Source organism: Octodon degus, unplaced genomic scaffold, assembly GCF_000260255.1.
Source record: "Octodon degus isolate 3935 unplaced genomic scaffold, OctDeg1.0 scaffold00003, whole genome shotgun sequence".
NCBI classification, from domain to species: Eukaryota; Metazoa; Chordata; class Mammalia; order Rodentia; family Octodontidae; genus Octodon; species Octodon degus.
In genome coordinates, this window is record NW_004524579.1 from 26,277,301 (window position 1) to 26,301,720 (window position 24,420).

The 24,420-nt window shown below is 36.2% G+C and overlaps 1 protein-coding gene across 3 annotated transcripts in view; it reads right to left on the reverse strand.

Moving 5' to 3' along the window:
• The window catches only part of Dym (dymeclin), a 543,161-nt gene that overhangs the window by 394,266 nt on the left and 124,475 nt on the right, over positions 1-24,420 (reverse strand). For all 3 annotated transcript variants that reach the window (XM_004623641.3, XM_023714738.1, XM_023714739.1), the window contains exon 6: positions 13,774-13,846. In XM_004623641.3, coding sequence (XP_004623698.1) covers positions 13,774-13,846 — 73 coding nt within the window. The remainder of the gene's footprint in view (positions 1-13,773; positions 13,847-24,420) is intronic.

Below are 24,420 nucleotides of genomic sequence, written 5' to 3' on the forward strand. Positions count from 1 at the left end.
TTATCCTGGTCTTAACCATCCAGCAGAAAAGTATAAAAATGAAGTATAAGAAGTAAAGCCATGGTGTTATGTTGAGCTGTAGGGGACTCAGGTGAACAATTTCTGACATTGCCAGTGAAGCGGAAGCCCCAATACTATTATGGACTACTGGACTCTTTTAGAATATTTTGCTGAGTTAACACACCTATAATATTCAAATAACGGAAATAAACAAAAAAGGGGATACAGATGACTGTCCATTTTGTATCTGTGTATTCAAAATGGTTAGGATAGATATATAGTTACATTCTCTTAATAAATAGAGGGTTTTGTTCTAATAGAGTTTGCAAACAGGATATCATGTCTGCATCTTGTACAACAAATAACCACTAGGAAGAATGTATGCAATGTGTTAATTATTGAAACCATCCTACCAATTTTGATTTGAAACTGTCTCATTGCTATTTGTTTATCAATAAAATTATGGAGAAAAAAGTAAAATGAAAAATAAATAAATAAATAAATAAAGAGTGGATGCTGGCTCCATGTAGAGGCTCCCAGCTCGGCTCAGGCCAGAGGAAAGTACATAGAGGGCAGCAAGCCAAAGGAGTCTGGTCTTGGCCAGAGGCCCATGCTCACTAAGATTATCCACTACCGTACCCAAAATCTACTGCTGGCTTGCTGGGATAAATCAGTATAGGTGGGGACTCTGTCTAAACACATCGCCTACCTACAACATTGTGATAGCAAAAACAAACCTGGAAGTAAATCTTTTTATTTTGTCTTTTTCACTCTCTCATTTGTTTTTTGTGGTAGTAGGGATTTGTTTTTATTTTTTGTATGATTTCTGGTTTTCTTCCCCTTAAATTTTTCATCTTGTTTTCATGAGTGTGAATATGGTTTCTAGCCTCTTTGTGGTTATGAATTTTTTTTAAAAAATCTATTTCTTCTGTCCTTCCTTCCAATCTTCTGTACTAGTTTTCCAAAATTAGCATTATCCCCCCACTCTTTGTCCTTCAGTATAACTTCTAATTTCTTTCTCTTCTTCTACTTCTCTATTTTCTCCCTAACCCATTTGAAATTTTAACCCCTGAGGGAAAAATTTACATGTTAAGGACTTGTATACTGCATATAATTTTCTGGTTTGTTTTGGATTTTGTTATATATCTACAAATCTAGCTTGCATAGTTAAAGGTAGCAAATTAATGGTTACCTCAGTTTGTCATTTTCTAGGCTGTTTCATGCTATTGTCACCACTATAGCCAAAACTCTCACAATTGTTTTAAACAGCTGTTATTTCTGTTACTCAAAGACTGAGATTGACTAAGGGTCACAGAAAATAGAGAATTAGGGGCCAAGGAGATGGCTCAGTAGAATAAGCACTTGTCTGGCAAGCGCAAGGGTCTGAGCTCAATTCCTGGTTCCACAAAAAAAAAAAAAAAAGCTTCATTGTCAGAAACGCACACATAAGGTCAGCATTGAGATCTGTTGAATGGATAATATGTAAAAGAAAATAGAGAATTAAGTAACAAAGAAGCAGGGCTGGGGCCAAACAGGCAGCAACTGCTCATCCCCAGAAGAGGTAGGATCTTGCAACAGCCTCAAAACCCACAAACCAACTACATCTGGAAAGACAAGTAAGAGAAACAGTCATTTCCTAAAGGTTCTAAACACTAGCAATAAAGCAAGCCACCACAGGCACTTTACAGTCACTCAAAAGGACTACATACAGCTCCATAAATCCCAACAGAAGGAATGCACCAGGCCAGGCAAACAATGAAACAGGGATAAGGGTAGAGGAGGAGCCAACAAAGGAAAAGTAACAACAAGGATAGTTAATATATATTGGTTATTATTAAAAAATAATACATATTGGTTATAAGCATTAATGTTAAGGTCTCAATTCACCAATCAAAACACACAAACTGGCAAAATGGATCAAGAAACAAGATGCAATAATATGCTGCAAGAAACATTTCATTCCAAAAGAAATTCACAAACTGAAAATTGAACAATGGAAAATAATACTCCATTTGACAGGAACTCAGAAAAAAAGCAGGAGTAGTTATTTTATTTGCAAACAAAGTGAATTTCAAGCCTAGACAGATTAAGACAAATAAAGAAGGTCATTACATTCTTGTAAAGGGAACAATCCAAGAGGAAGAGACAACAATCATAAATACATATGCAATAAATACCAGTGTATCTATTATACAAAAATTGTTAATAGACACAAAAAAATCAAATAAGCAATAATACAATTGCATTGGGGGTCTCAATATCACACTGTCACAAAACAACAGGTCAATGATACAAAAAAAAAAATCAACAATGAAGTATTACAACTGAACCAAACTTGAACAAATGGGCTTAGTAGAGGTCTACAGAGCATTCCGCCCAACATCAGAATACACATTCTTCTCAGCAGAACATAGAACAAAACATTCTAAAATATAAACCCCATACTAACTCACAGAATATGCTTAAATAAATGCAAAGGAATTAAAATTATCTCATGCATTTATCAGGCCACAGTACAAAGACATTGGAAATCAATCGCAAAAAAGCCACAAGAACTACATAAAAACGTGAGAATTAAATAGTACCCTCCAAAGCAATGAATCACAGTTGAAACTAATGAAGAAATTAGTCTTCACAACTAAATGATAACACCATACTGGAACTTATGGGACACAATGAAAGAAGTCCTAAGAGGAAAATTTACAGCAGTAAATAGCCATATCTAGAAAACCAAACAAGCACAGACAGACAACTTAATGGTGAACCTCAAACTTCTAGAAAAAGAAGAGTAGGCTAAGCCAAAAGCTGGTAGAAGCAAGGAAATTGTAAACAAATCAACACATTGAAAATTAAAAACAGCAATACAAAGAATCAAAAGACTAAAATCCATACAATTAGGAATGAAAAGCATAAAATCACAACAGACCCTGCAGAAATAAAGAAGATCATCGATATCCAGTTTGAAAACTTATATTCTAATAAGATCAAAAATGCAGAAGAAATGGACAGATTCTTAGATGTATATGAATTACTAAAGCTGAATAATGTATAAAAGTCCTAAATAGGAGTCGGGGATATAACTCAACTGCATAAGCACCTGCTTGGCAAGCACAAGGTCCCAAGTTGATCCCCAGTGCCACAAAAAAATAAAATACATAAAATAAGAATTATAAACAAACCACCACCAATCACTGAAATCAAAGATGTAATAGAAACCCTCCAACAAAGAAAAGATTAACCCCTGATGGACCCACTGCTGAATTCTGCAAGAAATTTAGTGAAGACCTAACACTATCACTTCTCAAACTCTTTAATGAAATCGAAAGGGAAGCAGTAGTCCCAAATTCATTCCTGGGAGCAAGCATTAATTACCCTGAAACCAAAATCAAAGAAGGACCCAATTAAGAAAGAGAATTGTAGGCAATCTCCCTAACAAACATAGATATAAAAATCCTCAATAAGATGCTCACAAGCAGAATGCAGCAAATCAGCAAGCAGCTTCTGTACCATCAGAGTGGGATTCATCCCAGGGATGCCAGGATGGTTTAACATAAATTAATCAATAAATGTATACAGCACATTAACTGAGCCAAGGACAAACATCATATGATCATCTCAAAAGAAGAAAAAGCAGAAAAAGCTTTTGACACAGTCCAGTATCCATTAATGATAAAATCCTTACAGAGGGCTAGAGAGATAGCTCACAGGCATAAGCACCTATCTGGCAAATGCATGGTCCAGAGTTCGATCCCTGGTACTGCATGCCATGCCGGCCTGGAGCCGGGCATAATGATGCATACCTGTAATCCCACCACTTGGGAGGCTGAGACAGGAGGATCTCTGCAAGTTCCAGTGAGCACAAAGCCAGCCTGAACTACACAGTGAGACAATGTCTCAAACAAACAAACAACAAAAAATAACTGATAAGCAAAAACCCTACAGAATATTTGGAATAGATGGTCTTTATCTCAATCTGATAAAACTTATCTGTGATAAACCAATAGTCAATGTCATACTAAATGTACAAAAATAAAGATTTCACTCTAAAATCAGGATCTAAAAACAAATAGCCACTATTTCCACTCTTATTTAACATAGTTCTGGAAACTACCAAGAGTAATTAAAAAGGAAAGAAAAAAAAAAAAAAGAACAAGGATATGAAAAGAAGAAGTTAAATTATCATTAATTGCAGATGACATGATACACTACATAAAAGACCTCAAAAATTCCATTTAAAAAACTGCTAAATTTAATAAGCAAATTCAGTAGCTGGATACAAAGTCAATACTCAAGTCAATAGCCTTGTACACGAATAATAAACTCACTGAGAGGAAAATCATGAATAAAAGCCCTTTCAAAATACCATCTAAAAAATGAAATACCTAGGAATCAATTTAATGAAGGATGTAAAAGACCTCTACATTGAAAACTATTCTACTCTGAAAAAGATTAGAGGATATAAAACAATGAAAAGATATCCCTTATTTGTAGGTAGAAAGAATCAATATAGTAAAAAGGGTCATACTTTGAAAACTGTTACACAAATTTAATGCAATTCCAATCAAAATTCCAACTGTATATCTCACAAAATTAGAGAAAACAATCCTAAAATTCACTTGAAACCAAAAGAGATCTAATAGCAAAGGCAATTCTGGGCAACAAAGGCAAGGCAGGGGTAATCAAATTCCTGACCTGACTTTATACTATAAAGCTGCTGTGATACAAAGTGTGGGACTGCCTCACCCTCCCCCCCCCAAAAAAAAAGATCTGAAGATCAATGGAACAGATTAGAAGACACAGAAGCAACTACAAACACACTCAGCCACCTTATATTTGACAAACATACCAAACACATTCACTGAAAGAAAGATAGCTTTTTGGCTATGCTGATGCCAAAATATTAAATGTGGGTCCATATCTTTAACCATATACTAAAGTAGAAATGGATCAAAGATCTAAATATTAAAACAGAAACATTAAATATGCTAGAAGACAGAATAGGTAAAACACTTGAAGACACTGGTGTAGACAAAGACTATGAGTAAAACCCCAATGGCACAGGAACTATCACAAAGGATCAACAACCAGAATCTCATCTTTCTAAAAAGCTTTTTGCACAACAAGCAAAACCAACAACAGAGTGAAGAGACAACCAACAGTGTGAGAAAAATGTTTGCAAGCTGTTCCTCAGACAAAGGTTTACTATAAATTCAGAAAAATCAGACCTCCCAAATATAAAGACCTAATCCAAAAATGGGCATGTGAGATGAAAACACACTTATCTGATGAAGAAATACAAACAGTAAAAAAAATATGAAAAAATGTTCAACATCACAGGTCATTTGAAAGACACAAAACAACGCTGAGATTCCATGTCACCCCAGAAAGAACTGCTATCATTAAGAAATCAAACAATAACAAATGCTGGAGAGGCTGTGGGGGAAAAGGAACCCTTTTCCATTGCTGGTAGGAGTGTAGAATGGTGCAACCACTGTGGAAAGCAGTTTAGGGACAGGGATATAGTTCAGCAGCATAAGTGTCTGCCTGGAAAGAGCAAGGTCCCAGAGTTCGATCACAGATAACAAAAAAAAAAAAGAAACCAGTGTGGAGATTCTTCAAACTAGGTCTGGTGCAGGGACTGGGGGTTTGATCCCCAGGCCTGCCATGCTGGCCCCGCCCCCAGGGCATGCTGAGCCAGTAATTAAGACTGGGTATGGTGGCACGCGCCTGTAATCCCAGCACTTGGGAGACTATCAACAGGAGAATCACTAAGAGTTGATCTAGTAGTGAGACCTTGAGCAGCCTGTAGACCCTTCCCTAAAATACAGAAAAGAAAAAAAAAAAGAAAGAGAAACTTAGAGGGAGGAATGGACAAAAGAAGGAAAAGAGAAAAAAATAGAATTATATACACATATAAAGATAGTTAAGATAGTTATATTACTAATTTCTCTTAGTTCATTAAGACGAAAATTTTGTGCTAATCCTTTTAGACAGTTAAATGTTGATATCTTGTACCCTGAGTAAATAATTTAAAGATAACAATATGCAATATATTAATCATTTTTATCCTCTTATTATCTTTTGAAATTTTCTTTTATTTTTTCTCTTTAAAATAAAATAGGGCTGGGGAGATAGCTCAGTAGAATAAGTGCCTGCCTGGCAAGCACAGGGTCCTGAGTTCAATCCCTGTACCAAAAAAAATTTAAAAATATAAAAAATCTTAAAAATTTATATATATACATATATATATATATATATATATACACACACACACACACACACACACATATATATATATAAAATATACAAACCTTCTAATGCTAGATAGCATAGAAAGATAGGGTAGATTGTTTTACAACAATATGAAGAATTTATTCTGTATGAAATCAGGGTCAAATAAGAATCTGTATTTATAATTGCATAACTATACATACATATGCATTAAAAATTGCAAGAGAAACAATGATGAAGAGGAAGCCCATTGAAGTGTACTCTTAAATGATGGGGTTTTGAATCATACAAATGTACCATATACACAAAAAATTGCTGAATTAAAAATAGAACATTGTCACAAAAGTTTAAAAAAAAAAAAGTACTAAAAAGTAAAAGTTTTGGGACAGGGGAAATGGCTCAGTAGAATAAGCACTTCCCTGGGAAGCGCAAGGGTCTGAGTTCAATCCCCCGTCCCACCAAAAAAAACAAAGAAAGAAAGAAAAAAGAAAAAAGTTTTAGCATTTAAAATCTGATGGCATATTGAAATAAAAGCAAATGAAAAACTAAATCACCCAAGTTACATTATGGTATGCTGTAGAAGCCACTGACTCAGAAATAGGAAAGCCAGGATCTATTCTTTAGTTCTGCATTAACTCCACTAAGTTCAACAATAAAAAAAAAAAAAAAAAAAAAAAAAAAAAAAAAGTTCTCTGGGTCTTGATTTTCTTATTTGTAAATAATCACATGAGACAAAATGATCTCCAATGTTGTTTCTTAATGGAAGTTTCTAATAATGCTCAAGAAACAGGAACTCAAGGTTCCTGTGTAAGCACAATTAAAAATATGAATTGGGCTGCCTTAAATGCCAAATAATGAGAGAAGTGAGTCAGAGAGGCCAATACTTGAAAGAAACCAAAATTCTACCATGCTGAGTTTGGTGGTTTTTTAAAGATGAAAAATGTTTTAAGCCAACAGATCTTTCTTGTTTTAATGTCCTTGTACAATCTTCAGATTTTCATTATACAATCACCAAAACAAAGTCAACTTTAGAAAGCCAAAATGTTGCTTTGGCTACCATATTATCCCAAGAACTTTCCACCATCTGGTCTGGAAATGTCCTAGAACAAACTACTGTTGGAGCGAGTTATTAATTTTGTGTGAAGGAAAAAAAAAAGACAAGCACCTTGACCTTGTACTACTCTGCTAGGCCAGTGGAACACTTGGATAAAGACAAAAGCCCTCATGAAATGGGTGTTAGTGTTGGCTAAGGGCAAAGTCAATGAATACAGAGAGGAAAAAACATGCTCCTTTGACTTACTATTGGATAAGAAACCGATGATACTATAAATGGAACATAAGTTTAATGAAAACAACTGACAAGTTCAAAGGATTAAGCCTAAAATTTAGAAACATCAATGTCATGCACATAGATTCTAAAGTCAAATACAGGAAAAATTGGCATCCCTCTCCCCACCCCCCCACCCCCGTTTCTGGGACTGAATCCAAGGTCTGTACATGCTAAGCACATAACCTACCATCTATTTAAACCCCAACCCCTACAAAAATCTCAAAAACAAACAGAAAGTTCCTGGGAATCAGAAATCAAGAAACTTTGACTAGTCGCAGAAGTGCTAATTATTACCTTTATCAACCATCTTATCTGTCAGCTCTATCATACATAAAAACTACAAATGAGTCACAGAAGTATCTATTTCATGGTTTCATATATAAAACTGCATCAAAGGTTTAAAATATAGCCACATATCTTCTTGAAATAAAACATCACCAAAATAAGGGCTTCTAAAAATATCCTAAAAAGCAAGAATTAAGATACACTGACAGGGGCCAGGGAGATGGCTCAGTGGAATAAGCGGTTCCCTGGCAAGCACAAGGGCCTGAGTTCAATCCCTGGTTCTACCAAAAAAAAAAAAAAATAATACACTGACAGCTTGATAAAATGATAATAATGCAAATACATCATACATGTAACAATTACAGAATTTTTGATGGGTATGTAGATGCCCAAAGTGCAATTACGCCAAGTCAAAATGTTTCATCCATAAAACAAGGCACAATCAGACAAAAGTTTCTGAGAACTAAAAAAATCATCACTAAAACTTCAGTAGGAGTTAGAATGGTCTTTAAGTAGTCATGTGCTAAACAATGACATCTCAGTTTCTGATGAACACATATACATGGTGGTCCCGTGGAATTACAACAGACCTGATATATTCCTATTACCTTCTGAAACTGTAGAAATCATAAAAAAAGTGTAACACGTTATTCACCTGTTTGTGGAGGTACTGGTGTAAATAATCTTGCATTGCCACTTATAGAAAATCATAGCACAGACTGATTTTTATGTATTTCATGATTTTTATTTGTAATACATAGCAATTGATAGGATAATGAACAACTATATTAGTGGTTTTTAAATTTACATTATATTGGTTATTTTAGAATATTACTTTTAAAGATAAAAGAATATGCCACGTAACCAGCAGCCTCACACATCTCATGTTTACTGCATCTTTTGCTTATAATATCACAAATATTTAATTTATCCAGAAAGGTATATGAGATATTTACCACACAGCCCCTACAACATAAATACTGAATGGCTATAGTCATTCTACATCCTCCGCTGAGCCTAGCTTTGGAGAACTGTTTTGAGAATCAATGTGCAGGGCTGCAGAAAAGCCTTTTCCAAATAGGCTTTTCACTGCCAACCGCAGGTCTCTTAATACCTTCACTCTCATCCAACGAGAGATTTCACAAAGAATCCATTCATAATTTCTCAAGGTTCTTCAACTACCTACACACTGTTAGCAATAAAAGGAAGATGTTCAATATGCAAATTTTCCAATATCCAAATTTTACAATGTTATATCTAAAGACAACAATTTTAATACATTTCAGAAATTTCTGGAAGTACTGGATTTTAATAAATAAAACTGTTAATCAGGTTCATCCCTCCCTAAGTATCCCCAAAATGGATTTCAGAGAAATATCTCTAAAAGTATTCTGCTGTATCTTAATAAACAAAGGATCCTACATATTATTTTAGGTCTTCTGACATTCAAATCTCTGATCAATTAAACACCACAGCATCTGCAATACTAGTTTTCCATAAACATGCAAATCAAGTTAATGCAATTGTGACTTCTCAAAAACATAATTCACAACCAAGAGGTCCCTATTCAGGACCTTTCTGGCTCTTTAATGACCTTGCTACTGCTAATCGCTGTGGCTCCAAATGATCACTGCATTTATCAACTGCTCTTTGTATGGGGCTATCTTTCTGTGCATCTATCTAAGGCTAAGGCAGAAAGTTGTTGCAAGCTCAAGATCAGTCTGGGCTACAAAGTGAGCTCAAGGCCAGCCTGAACTGCATAGCAACCCTGTCTCAAAAACGCTAAAAAAAAAAAAAAAAAAAAAAAAAACAGGCCTTTCTACGCCCAGGGCCTAGGACAGTATATACACATAGGCTAGTCACCATACATATTTTAAGGATTAATTGAATTTAAATAAATCATTATACTGCAAGTAATCTGGAAATGATATAGGGCTGCTGATATAGCTCAGTGGCACAGTGCCTGCCTGACACGCACAAGGACCTGAGTTTGATTTCAGTACCAAAGAGGAAAAGAAGAAGAAAAAAAAGAAATGATACAGAATTCCACTAAACAAAATTAGAGGAATTCAACAATGGTTATTATATTGCATATTGTTGTCTTCTTTATGCTTTTCATAAACAATAAATATTAAAAATCCAATACTTTGTCTTTTATATTTTCCATTAAATTCTCATTGCTTAATAGAATAAAACTCATTAAAATTAATAATTAATCAATAGAAATTTTAAAGAATAAATATGGGTACTGTATACCTACAATAATGCACCTTTATGACAAAACTGGTGTTGTGTCCCACAAGGGTACCAGTCACACCAAACCACAATGGAGTCACAAGCAGGAGATGGGCAGATAACATCAACTACTCCCTGACCTGAACAAATAGATAAAGTCACACTACACAAATACACATGTGTACACATATACACACTACTTCAAAAAAGTTACAACTGATCACAAAAATCTTACATTTACTGATCCATAAATTATGAAACAAGAAAACATTTTCTCAGATTACATCATAATTAAAAAATCTACAAATCAAGGCCAGGTAAGAATTAATTGAGGCTCAATCCTTAACAAGTTCACAGGTTCATATGGTAAAACCCGTAAATAATCTCAGAGAAGAAGCTGTATAACAGTTCTGGGAAGAAATGAGTTCATGAATAGAGGTACCACTGCAGTACTAGGAGAAAAGGAATAAGGCCTGTACTTGACAATATCATCATCGTGTACAGCTAACACAACAGCTAGGCCAAAAACAACAGCAACAAAACCAGGTAATAATGCCAGGCATGGTAGCAGACACCTGTAATCCTAACACTTGGGAGGCTGAGGCAGGAGGATCACTGTGAATTTAAGGCCAGCCTAAACTGCTCAGTGAGACCCTGTCTAAAAAAATAAATATATTTTTTAAAAATCCAATAAAAATACAAGGAAAGAGATCTACTTCAAGTCTAGAAAATAAAATCAATTTCATAATAAAACATCATCACAAGCAGTTCCCAGAAAATAAGTATACAATTGGGCCTATAAAACTTAACTGCTTCTGTTGCTGCAGCTAAACACCACCACTAGATCTATTCACACTGGTCTCATTCAATCTTTGCAGTGAGGCCAGGAGAACTAACAGTCACACAAACTCTTAAGTTCTGGGTTTTCAACTCTGGTCTACTTAACCCTGTTCTTTCCATTATATTCCATGCTACTCTCTTGAGAAAGTATGCACATACATGCAATCATTTTGTTTTCAAAAACATAGAATGATTTAATAGAATCACATGGGAAACATTTAAGGTAGTTTTTTAATTACTCTGTATAGCTATAAAAATTACATTCTTTGCTGTTTTACCTGCTAATTCAGCACAGGTACAGTATGCCGAAGTTAATGTGAAAAGTTTATAGTAAAACTGATGAAGTACAGGTGTGACAACATTCACAGTTTTCATATAATTATATTCCTCTTAAATTATAAGCTGATTTATAATACCGCTATGGTTATAGTAGATGAAACATTTAAAGATTAGTTTGGTTGCACATGGAAACTGTAACCAAGACAAACGTTCTTGTAGGATGGAGTTCCAAAAACATTAAATCATAAATTGTTTTAGCAGCTGGTTAAACCTTAGTGTACATAACATAAGACATCTGGTTGCCTGTGCATTTTCAGTTCATTTAAAAATGAATATGTATAAACACAGTAAAACATGAAATGTTTGATATACTGCAACACTGTCCACTTGCTCCTCAAGAATGTCTAAGTGGCCACTCCATTCATTGTGTTCACAGCTTATTTACTACCTAAAGTCATCTACTGTATCCAGACCCCTTACCTTCATCAAAACAATTCATCAATATAGGCAAAAAACAAAAAAATAATGCATTCATTTAGGACATATATTAAGTCTTCGGTATTTGGTATTGAAAAAGTGTTATTAGAAGTGCAATTTTTAAAGTTAAATAAGAAAATGCAAGAAGCATCCTATATTCTGTGACCAAAAAAAAGCAGACACTATATGGGTTCATTCTCCTTCCCTCCTCTGACCATATGTAACAAGAACTGTACCACAGTGGCTTAATCAAGGTATGTGTTTGTTGTTTTTATTTAAAAGAATCATAAACATCATCAAGAATCCCATATCTGGGACAGTAATCTTTGTATATAACATCATGGCTTCAAAATGGTCCAAACACTGCCACATTTCAGGATGGGAGAGGGAGAATGAGAGGGCAAACAACAAAGTCTGAAGAGGACATGCATGCAAATCCACAACTTCTGCTCACACTTCATTGCACTGACCCAAACTATGTGACTCGGCCATAGCTGGTTACTCACTGCCATCCCAAGCAAATCAAAGTTCGGCTAGAAAGGATGTTGGGCATGAAAACATCTATGTCTGTTCACAAACAATCCAACTTCAGTGGCAGGTTGTTCCCCAAGCTCTTCTCAGATGGCTTCCAGTTATCTCAACTCCCCTTTCTAGGCTGCACGTCACCACAGCAAACAATAGGGTTTTATACTTCTCACTTTTAAAAATTCTGGATACTACAATTACATACAACAGAGGTCAATAGCACATTTCCTTGCAAATATTCATCTCTCTTTTCTTGGGCCACAGGTAGAAAGCACACCTCTGATCACATCCCCCAAATAAATTTTTATATTGGAATGATAAGCCTTAAATCTGCTTTCTGATTTCAAAAATAATTTCTTTGACATAGGCATTTTCAATGAAAATGAAAATTAGTTCTTTGGGCAATGAAAAGCTCCCCAAATATTAGAATAGTTTGTGGTCCTCCAAAGGTAGAAACAAGATTGAATTCAGTGTGGAGAAAGGCAATAATCAAAGAAATATCTAACAATTGTCTGGGAAAACAATTTTTTTAAAGGTTGAGAATCACTGTCTTACAAGTAACCAATTAGACATGTCTTGAATCACATAGAAATTTCATTAAGCAGCAGTGACAAAAACCCAGTTACAGTAGCATAAACAAATACAGGTCTATTTTTGTCAGATAAGTCTAGGACAAAAGAGGGGGGCTGCTAGTTATTGACTTTGGCTCAGCAGTTCAGTGATGTCAAAGCACAATTTTCAGTTGGGCATGGTGGTATACACTTATAATCCCAGCATTTGGGAAGGCTGAGGCAGAAAGATTACAAACTCAAGCCCAGCCTTGGGCAATTTAGCTAAGTAAACAAAAAGCATTTAGCAATGTAGCTCAATGCTAAGGCCCTGGTTCAATCCCCAGTGGCAGGAGGGAGAAGAGATTTAGCAGCTTATCCTGTGAGATATTTTGCTTATGGCACCAAGATGACTATGTTCCTCAAAAGACCTTGTCCACATTTCAGACATTTCTTGTCAGCCCCCAAAAAGGGTTGTCTATAACACAGAGAGATGGTCTTGATTGACAGCTCTGCCCAGAAACCTCACTGGAGGGCATCTACATCTCAAATCCACACCTACCTTCAAAGAAGGGGAAACAGAAATGTATCCTCTGTAAAAAAAAAAAAAAAAAAAAAAAAGCCAGAAATAAAATATGAAAGCTGGGAAGGAAAAACAAATATTGAGTGGTCAATTAGCTATGTTTACCATACACCAGTTAGATTCAAATTGCTTCTCTCTTAAACTTTGTTTCCAGAGATCTGTAAGATCTCTTCTTGGCAGATTAACCTATTTCTATGCTTACCACACACTTTATATTGCAAAATGGTTTCTTCTTCCTTAACATGAAATTCTTGTATTGATGATGAATTATAACAGCCTCCATATTAGGCAAAAGACATTAAAACAAAAATTCCAGATATATAATCCTTAAAAGAAATGCATAAAAGTACTATTCTCATCCACAAACTCTTCAAAATGATCAATTATCATCTTTAATATATACAGAAGATAAAACAAATCCAAGTTTAACCAGAACTTACAAGAGTGGAATATCAGTGATTAACTGAATCAAACAGCAAAGCAATTCTTCCAAAAGATCTTCTGAATCCGAACCTGGTAAGACACATAAAAGGTTTTTAAAAAGGTATGAAAGACAGAATTGTTTCAAAGCTAGGTTTTCATTCCTAATGAGAATGAAAGTTATCATTACATACATTCAGATGCTGATTTTGACCTCAATAAAAACTAACTGTGATGGGGCTGGTGAGATGGCTCAGTGGTCTAAAGCACCTACTTAGAACAAGCTCAGCAAAGCACAAGGACCGCAGTTCAATCCCCCAGCACCACATGCCAGCCAGCCCCGCCCCCCTGGTGGGCTGAGCTGGCCACACACACACACACATAAATAAATAAATAAAATTAAAAAAAAAAAAAAAAACTAACTGTGAGCAAGTTAGCATACATTAAGATCTTCACCTAGTACAAGAACAAACAAGAACATACAGTTTGTTCTGGTGGTTTTGTGCTTGTTCTTTTGTTTGCTTGCAGCACTGGGAACTGCAGTACAAAACCCAGTGCCTACAGAGGTAAGCACTCTCCCACTGAACCATATTCCCAGCCCCAGTACAAGAATTATGAGCATCGGGGCTGGCGAGATGGCTCAGTGGTCTAAAGCACCTACTTAGAACAAGCTTGGGAAAGCACAAGGACTGCGGTTCGATCCCCCAGCACCACATGTCAGCCAGCCCCGCCCCCTGGTGGGCTGAGCTGGCCATACGCACGCGCACACACACACACACACACACACACACTAAATAAATAAATGTTAAAAAAAAAAGAAGAAGAATTATGAGCACCAGCTATTAATAACAGCTTTCAAGGTTCCTCTAGGCCAGTAATTTTCCAATTTTTTATTTTCCTCCTGGTATGAAAGACTGAACTCAGGGCCTTCTCATTGAGCTGCATCCCTAGCCCATTGTTAATTTCTATTATGAGACGGAATTCTTTTAGAAAATGAAGAAAGAACTTTATTAAGCAGTAGGTATTAGCTGTGTTCAGAACAAGAATCACATGCTCTTGACTGGCTCTGAAAATTCTTAAGTCATTTAGCTAAAGTCCTGGACAAAACAAATTTCTATTAAAATGGTAATTTGTATCCCACCATTGCCACTTATTTATCCTATGCTTGGGAAGGCATTTCATCATTGGCTTATTATTTACAAAGAGTTGGTCTGTTTCTTGGTGGGACTCACACTATGACTGTGGGTCCCCAGAGGGTCAGAAAAGTACCTTAAGGCTCATCAAGGTAGAAAAAAAAAAAGGAAACAAAGCTTTTGAAAATAAGGAGGGGAGGGCCACTAACAGAGGGGAGGGTAACAGGAAAAACAGAAGCAGCAAGATCTATCATATACAGGTAAAAATTCTCTATGATGAATGCTATTATTATGGATATCTAAATGCACCAATGTCTCAGTTACTCTTCTCTTGTTGCTAGGACAAACAGATACTCAAAATGAAGGAAGGGGGCTGGGGAGATGGCTCAGTACTTGCCTGGCAAGCACAAGGGCCTGAGTTCAATCCTCAATTCCGCCAAAAAAAAAGGAAGGAAGGAAAGATTTATTTAGCTCAGAGTCAGTGGAAGTTTCAGTCCATACTCAGCTGGCTCCAAGGCAAAGCAGTACATGGCAGAGAGTAGCCGTTCATAGTGGTGGCAAAGAGCAAGAGCAAAAGGGCAGGAGCAGTGGCGACAATGGCTGCAGAGAGCACCTCTGTCTCCCTTATGTTGCATTCAGGCTATCTGCCCCAGGCTGGGTGCAGTACTCACACCCATAATCCCAGCAGCACTCACATCCATAATTCCAATAGACAACGAGTTAATCACAAACTGTAGAAGTCCACTCCGTGACTGCATGAGGCTTTGGAGGAACAACTAGACCCAAACCATAACAATCAATAAAGAGGAAACAAAGAAAAACCAAGGTTAGGGTCAGATATTAATAGTGGAGAGGAGTAATGGTCCTCTGCCCTTGCTTCAAACAAAGCAGCTAGAATAGCTTGATTTTAACTTTATATATTTAACTTTAATATAGCATTTCACTAGAATTTAATGAGTGTCAGCAGTGTCCAAAACCAGAAATCACATTGGTTGAATTTGGAAATTTGGAGGTCACTTAACTACAGTGTGAGACAAAACACACCCACTGGAATAGCAATTTAACTTCATGGTGGCATATACCCATGACCCCAGCACTATGGGAAGCTGAAGCAGGAGTATCACAAGTATCACAAGCCTGGGCAATTCAGCAAAACACTGTTTCAAAATAAAACTAAAGACGAGCTATGCATGTAACTCACTGTGGAGGTCCTGGGTTCAATCTCTAGTACCACCAAAACAAAAAGGAAGGAAAGGGGGGATGGAGAGGAGAGGGAAAAAGGGATAGGAAGAAGGGAGGGAAGGAGGAAGGAGGGAAGGATGGAAGGAGGGGGGAGGGAGCAAGCGAGCAAGCAAGTGAGCAAACTACTGGCTTATACTCCCATGCCATCTTATGCCTAAACAACTTCTTTTTCCATTTCTTCCCAGCCTGGCTTTTCAGAATATTTTCTCTCCCTGAGTTCTTTCCTTGGCTATTTTCTTACTCCCCATGCTTGGTCTCAACACTCACCACTTACACATTAGTGATTCCTAAGTCTACAGCTTTCCTCTTGACCTCTCCACTGACAGTAATAGATCTCTATCCAATTGCCTACTGACATCTTCATCTAGAAGCACCACTAATACATCAGACTACATGCTCAAGACTGAGTTGATCTCTCCTAACATTTCAAACTATTTATTTCTTCTTTGTTCTCCTTTTCAGTGACTATATCAGTAATTCAAGGCCAAAACCCAAACTACTCATCCCTCTACAGTCACCATAGGCAGGGTCCTCAACTACACTCACCCTTCTGCTACTGCCTTTTCACTCCCTGTCATGCTTCTGTTCAATATATTATCTCAGTTCAGTTAAACACTTTACTACATTAAGTCTCACTCCTGAATACCTTGAAACCTTCCTTTTTTAGTACTTATACTTCCAATTTCACTTTTCTTCAAACCAAACTCCAGACTGCTAACAGAGAAAGCTAGTAAACTCCATCTTTCCTTCTCCTTAGACGAAAAGATCTTTTTGGTTACTTTAAGTTAATGGCTATTAAAAGAATTCAAAACTCCAAAGTACAGCATGCCAGACACATCAAGTTATAATACCCTGCAGCTCCTTTTGTCTTTTTTTTTTCCATTATTCCCTTCATAATGATATTCTACTTTATACTGCCTCAATGACATTTCTTCTTCTTGGAATATCTGCCAAAATAAACATCTGACATTCTTAAAATCTCATCTTTCTGCATTTAAACTATCCTCCTCTTAAACCATTTAAACCTTCTCCTCTTACAACTCAACTCTCTTGCCTCACCCTGAATACAAATAATCTCTATAAACTATTGCTCAGAACGACTTTCGTTGCATGCATGGATTATGTCAGTCTACATTATTGTTTGCCTATACCCGGGCAGGCTCCTACTGGACTCCACTTCTTGAGTGCAACGACTGACAGAAGGCTGCATGACATTCAGCCCTCCATAGCCATAGGCTCCACAAGCATGGATTTAACCAACCACAGACTAAAAATGGTTAGAAAAACAATTTGTGTTTGCCCTCAACACATGTAATTTTTCCTTTTCACTATTCCCTAAACACACAGCATAATAACTATTTACATGACATTTTCATTGTATTACCTGCATAAGTAATCTAGAGGTAATTTAAAGTACATAGGAGCAGCTGGGCATGATGATACATGCCTGTAATCTCAGCACTCAGGAGGCTAAGGCAGAAGAACTACTGCAAGTTTAAGGCCAGCTTGGGCTACAGAGTGAATTCAAGACTGGCCTCCACTACATAATGAGACCCTGTCTGGAAAAAAGAAAAAAAAAAAAAAAAAAAAGGAAAATATATGCTAGAATGTATGGTATGTGGAAATACTATGCAATTTTTATTTTGTATAAATGACTTGAGCATTTATGAATTTTGATCTCTACATGGACTTGCAGAACAAATCCACAACAGATATCAAAGAGAAAACTATTACACACAATACTTCACATTAGTAAAGACCCGGCAGTTATATCTAAAGCATCAAAATATTCTAAATTCCAAAAACAGCACAGCAGGTTTTTTTCTAGAGTTCCATGTTAGCCGGTATTCAGCAAGTACAGAGAAATGTCTTCCCACTTTCCACAAACAGAGCCAGCACAGTAGCCTCCTGACAGGTGAGTACAAATAGAATATTAAGAGCCTGGGCGTGGTAGCATGTGACTGTAATCCCAGGGTGTATTTAGAAGGCTGAAAACAGGAGGATCATTGCAAATTCAATCTGTGTAATGAGACCTTGTACTAAATACATTAAAAAATAAAAAATAAAAACAATATTAAATCACACTGGACTTTATCAATCAATGCCAAAAAGAGTACATAGCAAGATTCAAGTTCAACAACCATATTAAATCTCACTTCAAGAGGTAGTGAGCTTGGTATATTTAGTGAAGAGAGTAAAATAAGGGAATAAGTATTATTTGTCTCAGAGGCTGCACAGTAAGGAGTGAATCCAAAATCCGCCTCACTGCTGAGGCTACCCAATCTAACCCAAATGAGTTAACCTGTTCCAACTAGTTTGCTTATGGGCACATAATACATACTCAGTGTGTGTTTGCCCTACTGTCACTCCTTAGCTCATCCTACAGAGTACAGTGACCCAGACACCAATAAGAACATTTAAAATCACTGATTCCCTGAAGAACATTTCACTTCACATGCTAATTTAATGACCTATTCCTGTGCAACGAAGCAGTTAGCAGAGTGTTTTGTTTTGTTTTTTTAAATTGCAAAAGGTGAGGGGAACACTTGCTCAGGACCCACAAATGGTGCCTGATTGGATATTTTACTCCAAGGTCTATAAATATATCTAATTTTAAACAATAAAACAGTGAGAAATATTATTCACTTACATGCCCAATCCAAATCATAACTTTGGCCAAATATGTAGCTAGGTCAACTAAGACATATTCACAGCTTTGTTATCATGTTAACACAATAAATGAAGATGATAAATACATTTCACACAATTAAAATGTAAGATTTCAAAGTCAACGCTCTAACAAAAACAAAGAATAAGCAATTTCTAACTGAAATCTCTAACAACATTTATTAGAAAAAATTTCTTCAGAATCCCTTTTGTTTTAAGGCTAACTTAGAAGTACATAATTGTATAGTAAGGGAACAGTGTCAAGTCCTGGCTGTTTGAGGGAGGAAAGAGAAATGGAGAAAAAGAGAATTAAGATATATTATATACACAGATACAAATTCTTTATGATAAATGTGATCATTGTGTATGACAGATATGTACTAATAAAAACATAAAGTCAATGCTGGGCTTCATGGCACATGCCTGTAATCCACTCAGGAGGCTGAGGCAGGGGTCTTATCATGAGTTTAAGGCCAGTCTGAACCTGTACAGCAATACTCTGTCACAAAAAAACAAAAGGCTGGGGAGACAGCTCGGTGGTCTTAAGCGTCTGCCTGGCAAGCCTAAGGACCGAGGTTCGATCCCCAGTACCACATGCCATGCCAGCCCCGAAACTCCAGGCACGGTGGTGCATGCCTGTAATCCCAGTGTTGGGGAAGCTGAGACAGGAGGATCACTATGAGTCTGAGCTGTGTAGCAAGACTCTGCACCAAAGAAATAGACAAATAAATAAATAAATATTATACATGAGTGTGGTATTTTATATATTCATCAATACATATAACAAGTCCCTGGCTTCTTAAATATCCAATGTACAGTTACTCTAAAATAATGAGTAAATATAAACTACTTAATTAGTATTACTTATTAGTATCAGAAACAGCCACTAAAATCCCAGTCCTTTAAAGTGGGCTTCCCCATTCTAAATCCCTAGCCTCAGTTCTCAGGCTAGGCCTCATAAGCCTCACCACAGGAAAAAACAAGCAGAGAAGGTACTTTCTAAAAAGTCCCTTCCAATTCTACTAATAATCTTTATATGCAAGACTAAGCTGAAGTCCCTATTTATTCCTTCCACTCAGCAGACATCCCTTATATTTCTTCCCTAGGACAAGAAGCAATATCAAAACACTATCCTAATCAAATACCTTCTATCGCAGTAAAAGGCTTGACCTCAAGAAACAAAACAAAACACACTGATTGATCCATGGGAAACAAGGCAGAAATCAGAAAAAAGACACATATAAGTCATTTAAATCAAGTTGCACATAGTTATCAGACACTGTTACAGGACACAGAGCTAATTATCGCTCTCTTGGCATTCCCAAAGTCAAAGAGGCAATTTCTCAATGTTGCATCATAATGAAACTATGCCAAAAATAAGTACTAAACTTGATCAAGACCAGAGACTTGAAAAGCAGAGTTAGCAGAGTGACTGAAAAGTTCAAAACAAAATTTGTTTCTTTAATATGGAAGGAACACAGCTAGATTATATTTATTACAAACTTATTTTCAGAAAACCATAGTGGAGCCTACAGTGTTGCCAATTTTAATTATGAAGCAATAATGGAGTTATTCTGAAATATTAAACATCTAATTAACAAAACAAATCCTCTAAAGAAACCATAATGAAGAAAAGCAAATGAACTTTTTTCTAAAAACTGATCAGGATTCCAATGTACTAGAAGCTTGTGCCCTGTAATAGTCCAATAAAATCAGTAATAGTTCTGCTGACTGATATTTTGTGGTCAAAAAGGAATGTTTCTAACTTTAAAAATGTCTGTCAGTTTGATTACCAAGTGTGCTTAATAGTAAAGTAACACTGATTTATTCAACTGATAACATAAAGCTGAGACCTATTACAAACAGCATTACCTATTCTAAGATCAAAGAACAACTCGGAAGCTCTTAAGAAGCACTTTGATTTTTCTGCAAAGACAGATTACAAATCGTAGATATTAAATATTTTTAAAGGAATAAACATATTTTCTCATTACTGCCTTATTGCTGCACTGCTTACCGTTAACTAATGAAATTAAATCATAAAAATTTATGCTAAAATAAAAATTTTAAAACAGCTTTTTGGACTTGTGCTATAAAATGTTGCTAAATGACAGGAAAGTGGCTACATGTGTGCAGTGATGGACATGCTAATTGTCTTGATTACAGTAATCATTTCACAAAGTATATGTATCTCAAAACATGGCACTGTACATCAAAATATGTATGATTTTGTCAACTATATTCAATTTTTAAAAAAACATTCAGCAGCTTGGTATGCAATTTTGAGTCTTGCTCCTCCTGAGGAACAGCCTGCCTCAGTTTTTGTGGAATAGTTCAGAGAAAAGGACACCTTGCTGCCAACGCAACCAAAGCACTTCAGCAAAGCGGAAAAAACTCAAATAGCTTCAAATAAAAAATTTACCTCTACTGAGTTTAGGAAAACAAAAATGTCATGGATTTTAAATATAAAGATAAGAGTTTCAAAGCCACAGAAAAATGTAAAGAAAATTGATTTTGTTAGAGGTATAATTTGCAATTTTTAGGATTTTTGTGGGGGGAGGGGGTGCTTAAGATGCTTAATAGCAATTTTTAAATCTATTTCCACAAATTTCTTTTCTTTTGTCTTTTCAATATTCTTTTATTTTTAAAGTATAAAATAGTATTAAAACAAAAATTACAAGTAGTACAGAATTTCACCTAACAAAGTAATATGAATTTCACAGCATCTGCTATAATGCATAGTGTTGTCTTCCAACCAGTTCTTCATATTACCAGATATGCATGCAAAATTGGAAGAAGAAAAAAAAGAAAGAAATATATAACAAATTAAGGAGACAAAAAGGACAAACAATTGAAAAAAGGAGACAAGACAAATTAAGCATTATCTGTTCCTTTCCTTAGACCAGCAAAAATCCACAGTACTGATGTCCAAACCATGCTGCTTACATATATAGATAAATCTCTTTCCTCCATTCCTCCTGTCCTCCTAAACTCAAAAACTCATTTTTTTTTTATTTATTTATTTATTTTTTTTTTTGGCACAACCAGGGATTGAACTCAGGCCCTTGCACTTGCCAGGGAAGCACTTATTCCACTGAGCCATTTCCCCAGCCTTCAAAAACTCTTTCCTTTGGAATAAGTTTATTTCTTTTGCCCAGTACCTACTGTACCCTTCAGATTCTATTTTCTCTTTCAGGTTCTCTCACTAAAGAGACAATACGATGTATGCACATGCAGATCTGATTTACTCCACTTAAGCGTATGTTCTCTAGTTGCATCCATTTACCAACAAAAGACTCATATTTATCCTGACTTATAGCTGAATAATATTCCATTGCATAAAAATACCATATCTTGCTTCTTCATTACTAGGTTGATGGGCATCTGGGTTGTTTCTAGGATTTAGCTGTGACAAATTACACTACTATAAACATGAGTGCATATATATCACAGGAGTATGATTATTTTCAGTTCTTCTGGAAAAATACATAGGTTGGGAATAGCCAGCTTCAATGGAATGTCCAGTCCTAGCTTTTTAAGGAATCCCCACACTGATTTTCACAGTGATTGTACCAGTCTGCACTCCTACCAACATTGCTGAAGAGTTCCTTTCTCCCTCACAGCTCCTCCAGCATTTGTTTTTTTTTTTTGTTTGTTTGTTTGTTTGTTTGTTTTTTTGGTTGTTTGTTTTTTTGTTTTTTTTTTTCAATCCAGCAATTGTTATTAGCTGACTTCTTGATGTTAGCCATTCTTTCTGGGGTGAGATGGAATACAACCCAGGCTGTTAAGCTTAACCTCACTATCTGTCTGAATATGAAACATCTTAGGCATAACATGCAACAGGTATTTTTCATCAAGTATTGACATGTTTAACTTTAAGTCCTTATACAATATGATGAAAAAACATTTAAAAATTAGAATATATTTTTGAAAATAGGCATAAAGAATTATATACTTCTTATGTTTACACATAAGTCCAAAAATCTAACCATACACAACCTTGAAGCAGGACAGTCCCACAATATTCTTTATCTTGTCTCTTGCCTTCATTCACCACAACCTTCTTTTTGAATAATCATCTATCCGAGAGATAGCAAAGCAGCAAATGGCATGTCATGACAAGCAGCCCATATTCAGAAGACCAGAATGACAGGCACTACTATTACAGATTACCATTTTCAGTACAGTTGCATAGCTCACAGGTATCAGTATATATAGTTAGTCAGAGTGAGAATCTTTCCAATTAACTGCTAGATTCAAAAATCTTCTGCAGATTCTCAGGATCATTGTCATGACCATCTTCTACATATAACTATATGGCTTGACATAGACATGCATCCTAGCTCTTCTCCTTTCCCTCTCTTAATTAGTTAGTCCTCGAGTTCCTGCTTTCCTTTTACTTGTACTATACCTTTCTATTTCTATTGCTTCTTTTGAGTTCTTATACCAGGGAAACTAGGATATTTACACATGTGCATCTGGTTTATTTCACTTATAAGTATATCTTCAAGTGGCATCCACTTCAATATAAAGGCTTCAAGTTTATCATTCTTTATACCTGAGTAATACTCCATTGTGTAAAAATACCACATCTTTTTCAACCATTCCACAGGTGATGGGCATCTTGGTTGTTTCCAAGATTTGGCTATCACAAATTGTGCTGCTATAAACATAGGAACACATATATCCCTATGATATGATGTTTTCAGATCCTCCGAGAAAATTCCCAGTAGAGAAACAGCTGGTTTAAAGAGGATTTCCAGTCCAACTTTTTCTAAGGAGTCTGATTTCCATAACGGTTGCACCAGTCTACATTCCCACCAGTAGTGGAGAAGGGTTCCTTTTTCCCCACAGCCTCTCCAACATTTGTTGTTGGGTGATTTCTTTATGATAGCCATTCTTTCTGGGGTGAGATGATATCGCAATGTTGTTTTAATTTGCATTTTGTGGATGGCTAGTGATGTGGAGCATTTTTTCATATATTTATTCGCTTCTTTAATTTCACCCTCTGAGAAGTGTGTGTTCATCTCAGATGCCCATTTCTGGATTGGGTCTTTAAATTTTGGGGCCCTAATGTTTTTTAGTTCTTCATAAATGCTAGAGACCAGACCTTTGTCTGAGTACTTATTTGTCATGATTTTTTCCAAATTTGTGGATTGCCTTTTCACTTTGTTGGTAATTTCTTTTGACGTAAAAAAACTTCTCAGGAAGAGCAGGTCCCAGCTGTTAATTCTTTCAACTGTTTCCCGTGCGATTTGATTTCTGGTCATGAAGTCTTTGCCTACCCCTATATCTTCAAAAGTTCCTCCTACTTTCTCTTCCAGGAGATTTAGTGTCTCTGCTTTAATGTTTAGATCTTTAATCCATTTTAACTTTAGCTTACTGCATGGTGATAGACCTGGGTCAAGTTTGAGTTTTCGGCATATAGACAGCCAGTTTTTCCAGCAACATTTGCTAAAGAGGTTATCTTTCTTCTAGTAAGTATATTTGGCCCCTTTGTCAAAAATAAGGTGGCTCTGCCGAGTTCCAGGAGCCCCCAGACCCAGTCCTAGCCCAGGTCCGGTGAGTGGGGGGAGAGCTTCCTGCTATCCTGCGCCGGCGGGACCAGTCCCAGCCCAGGCGCAG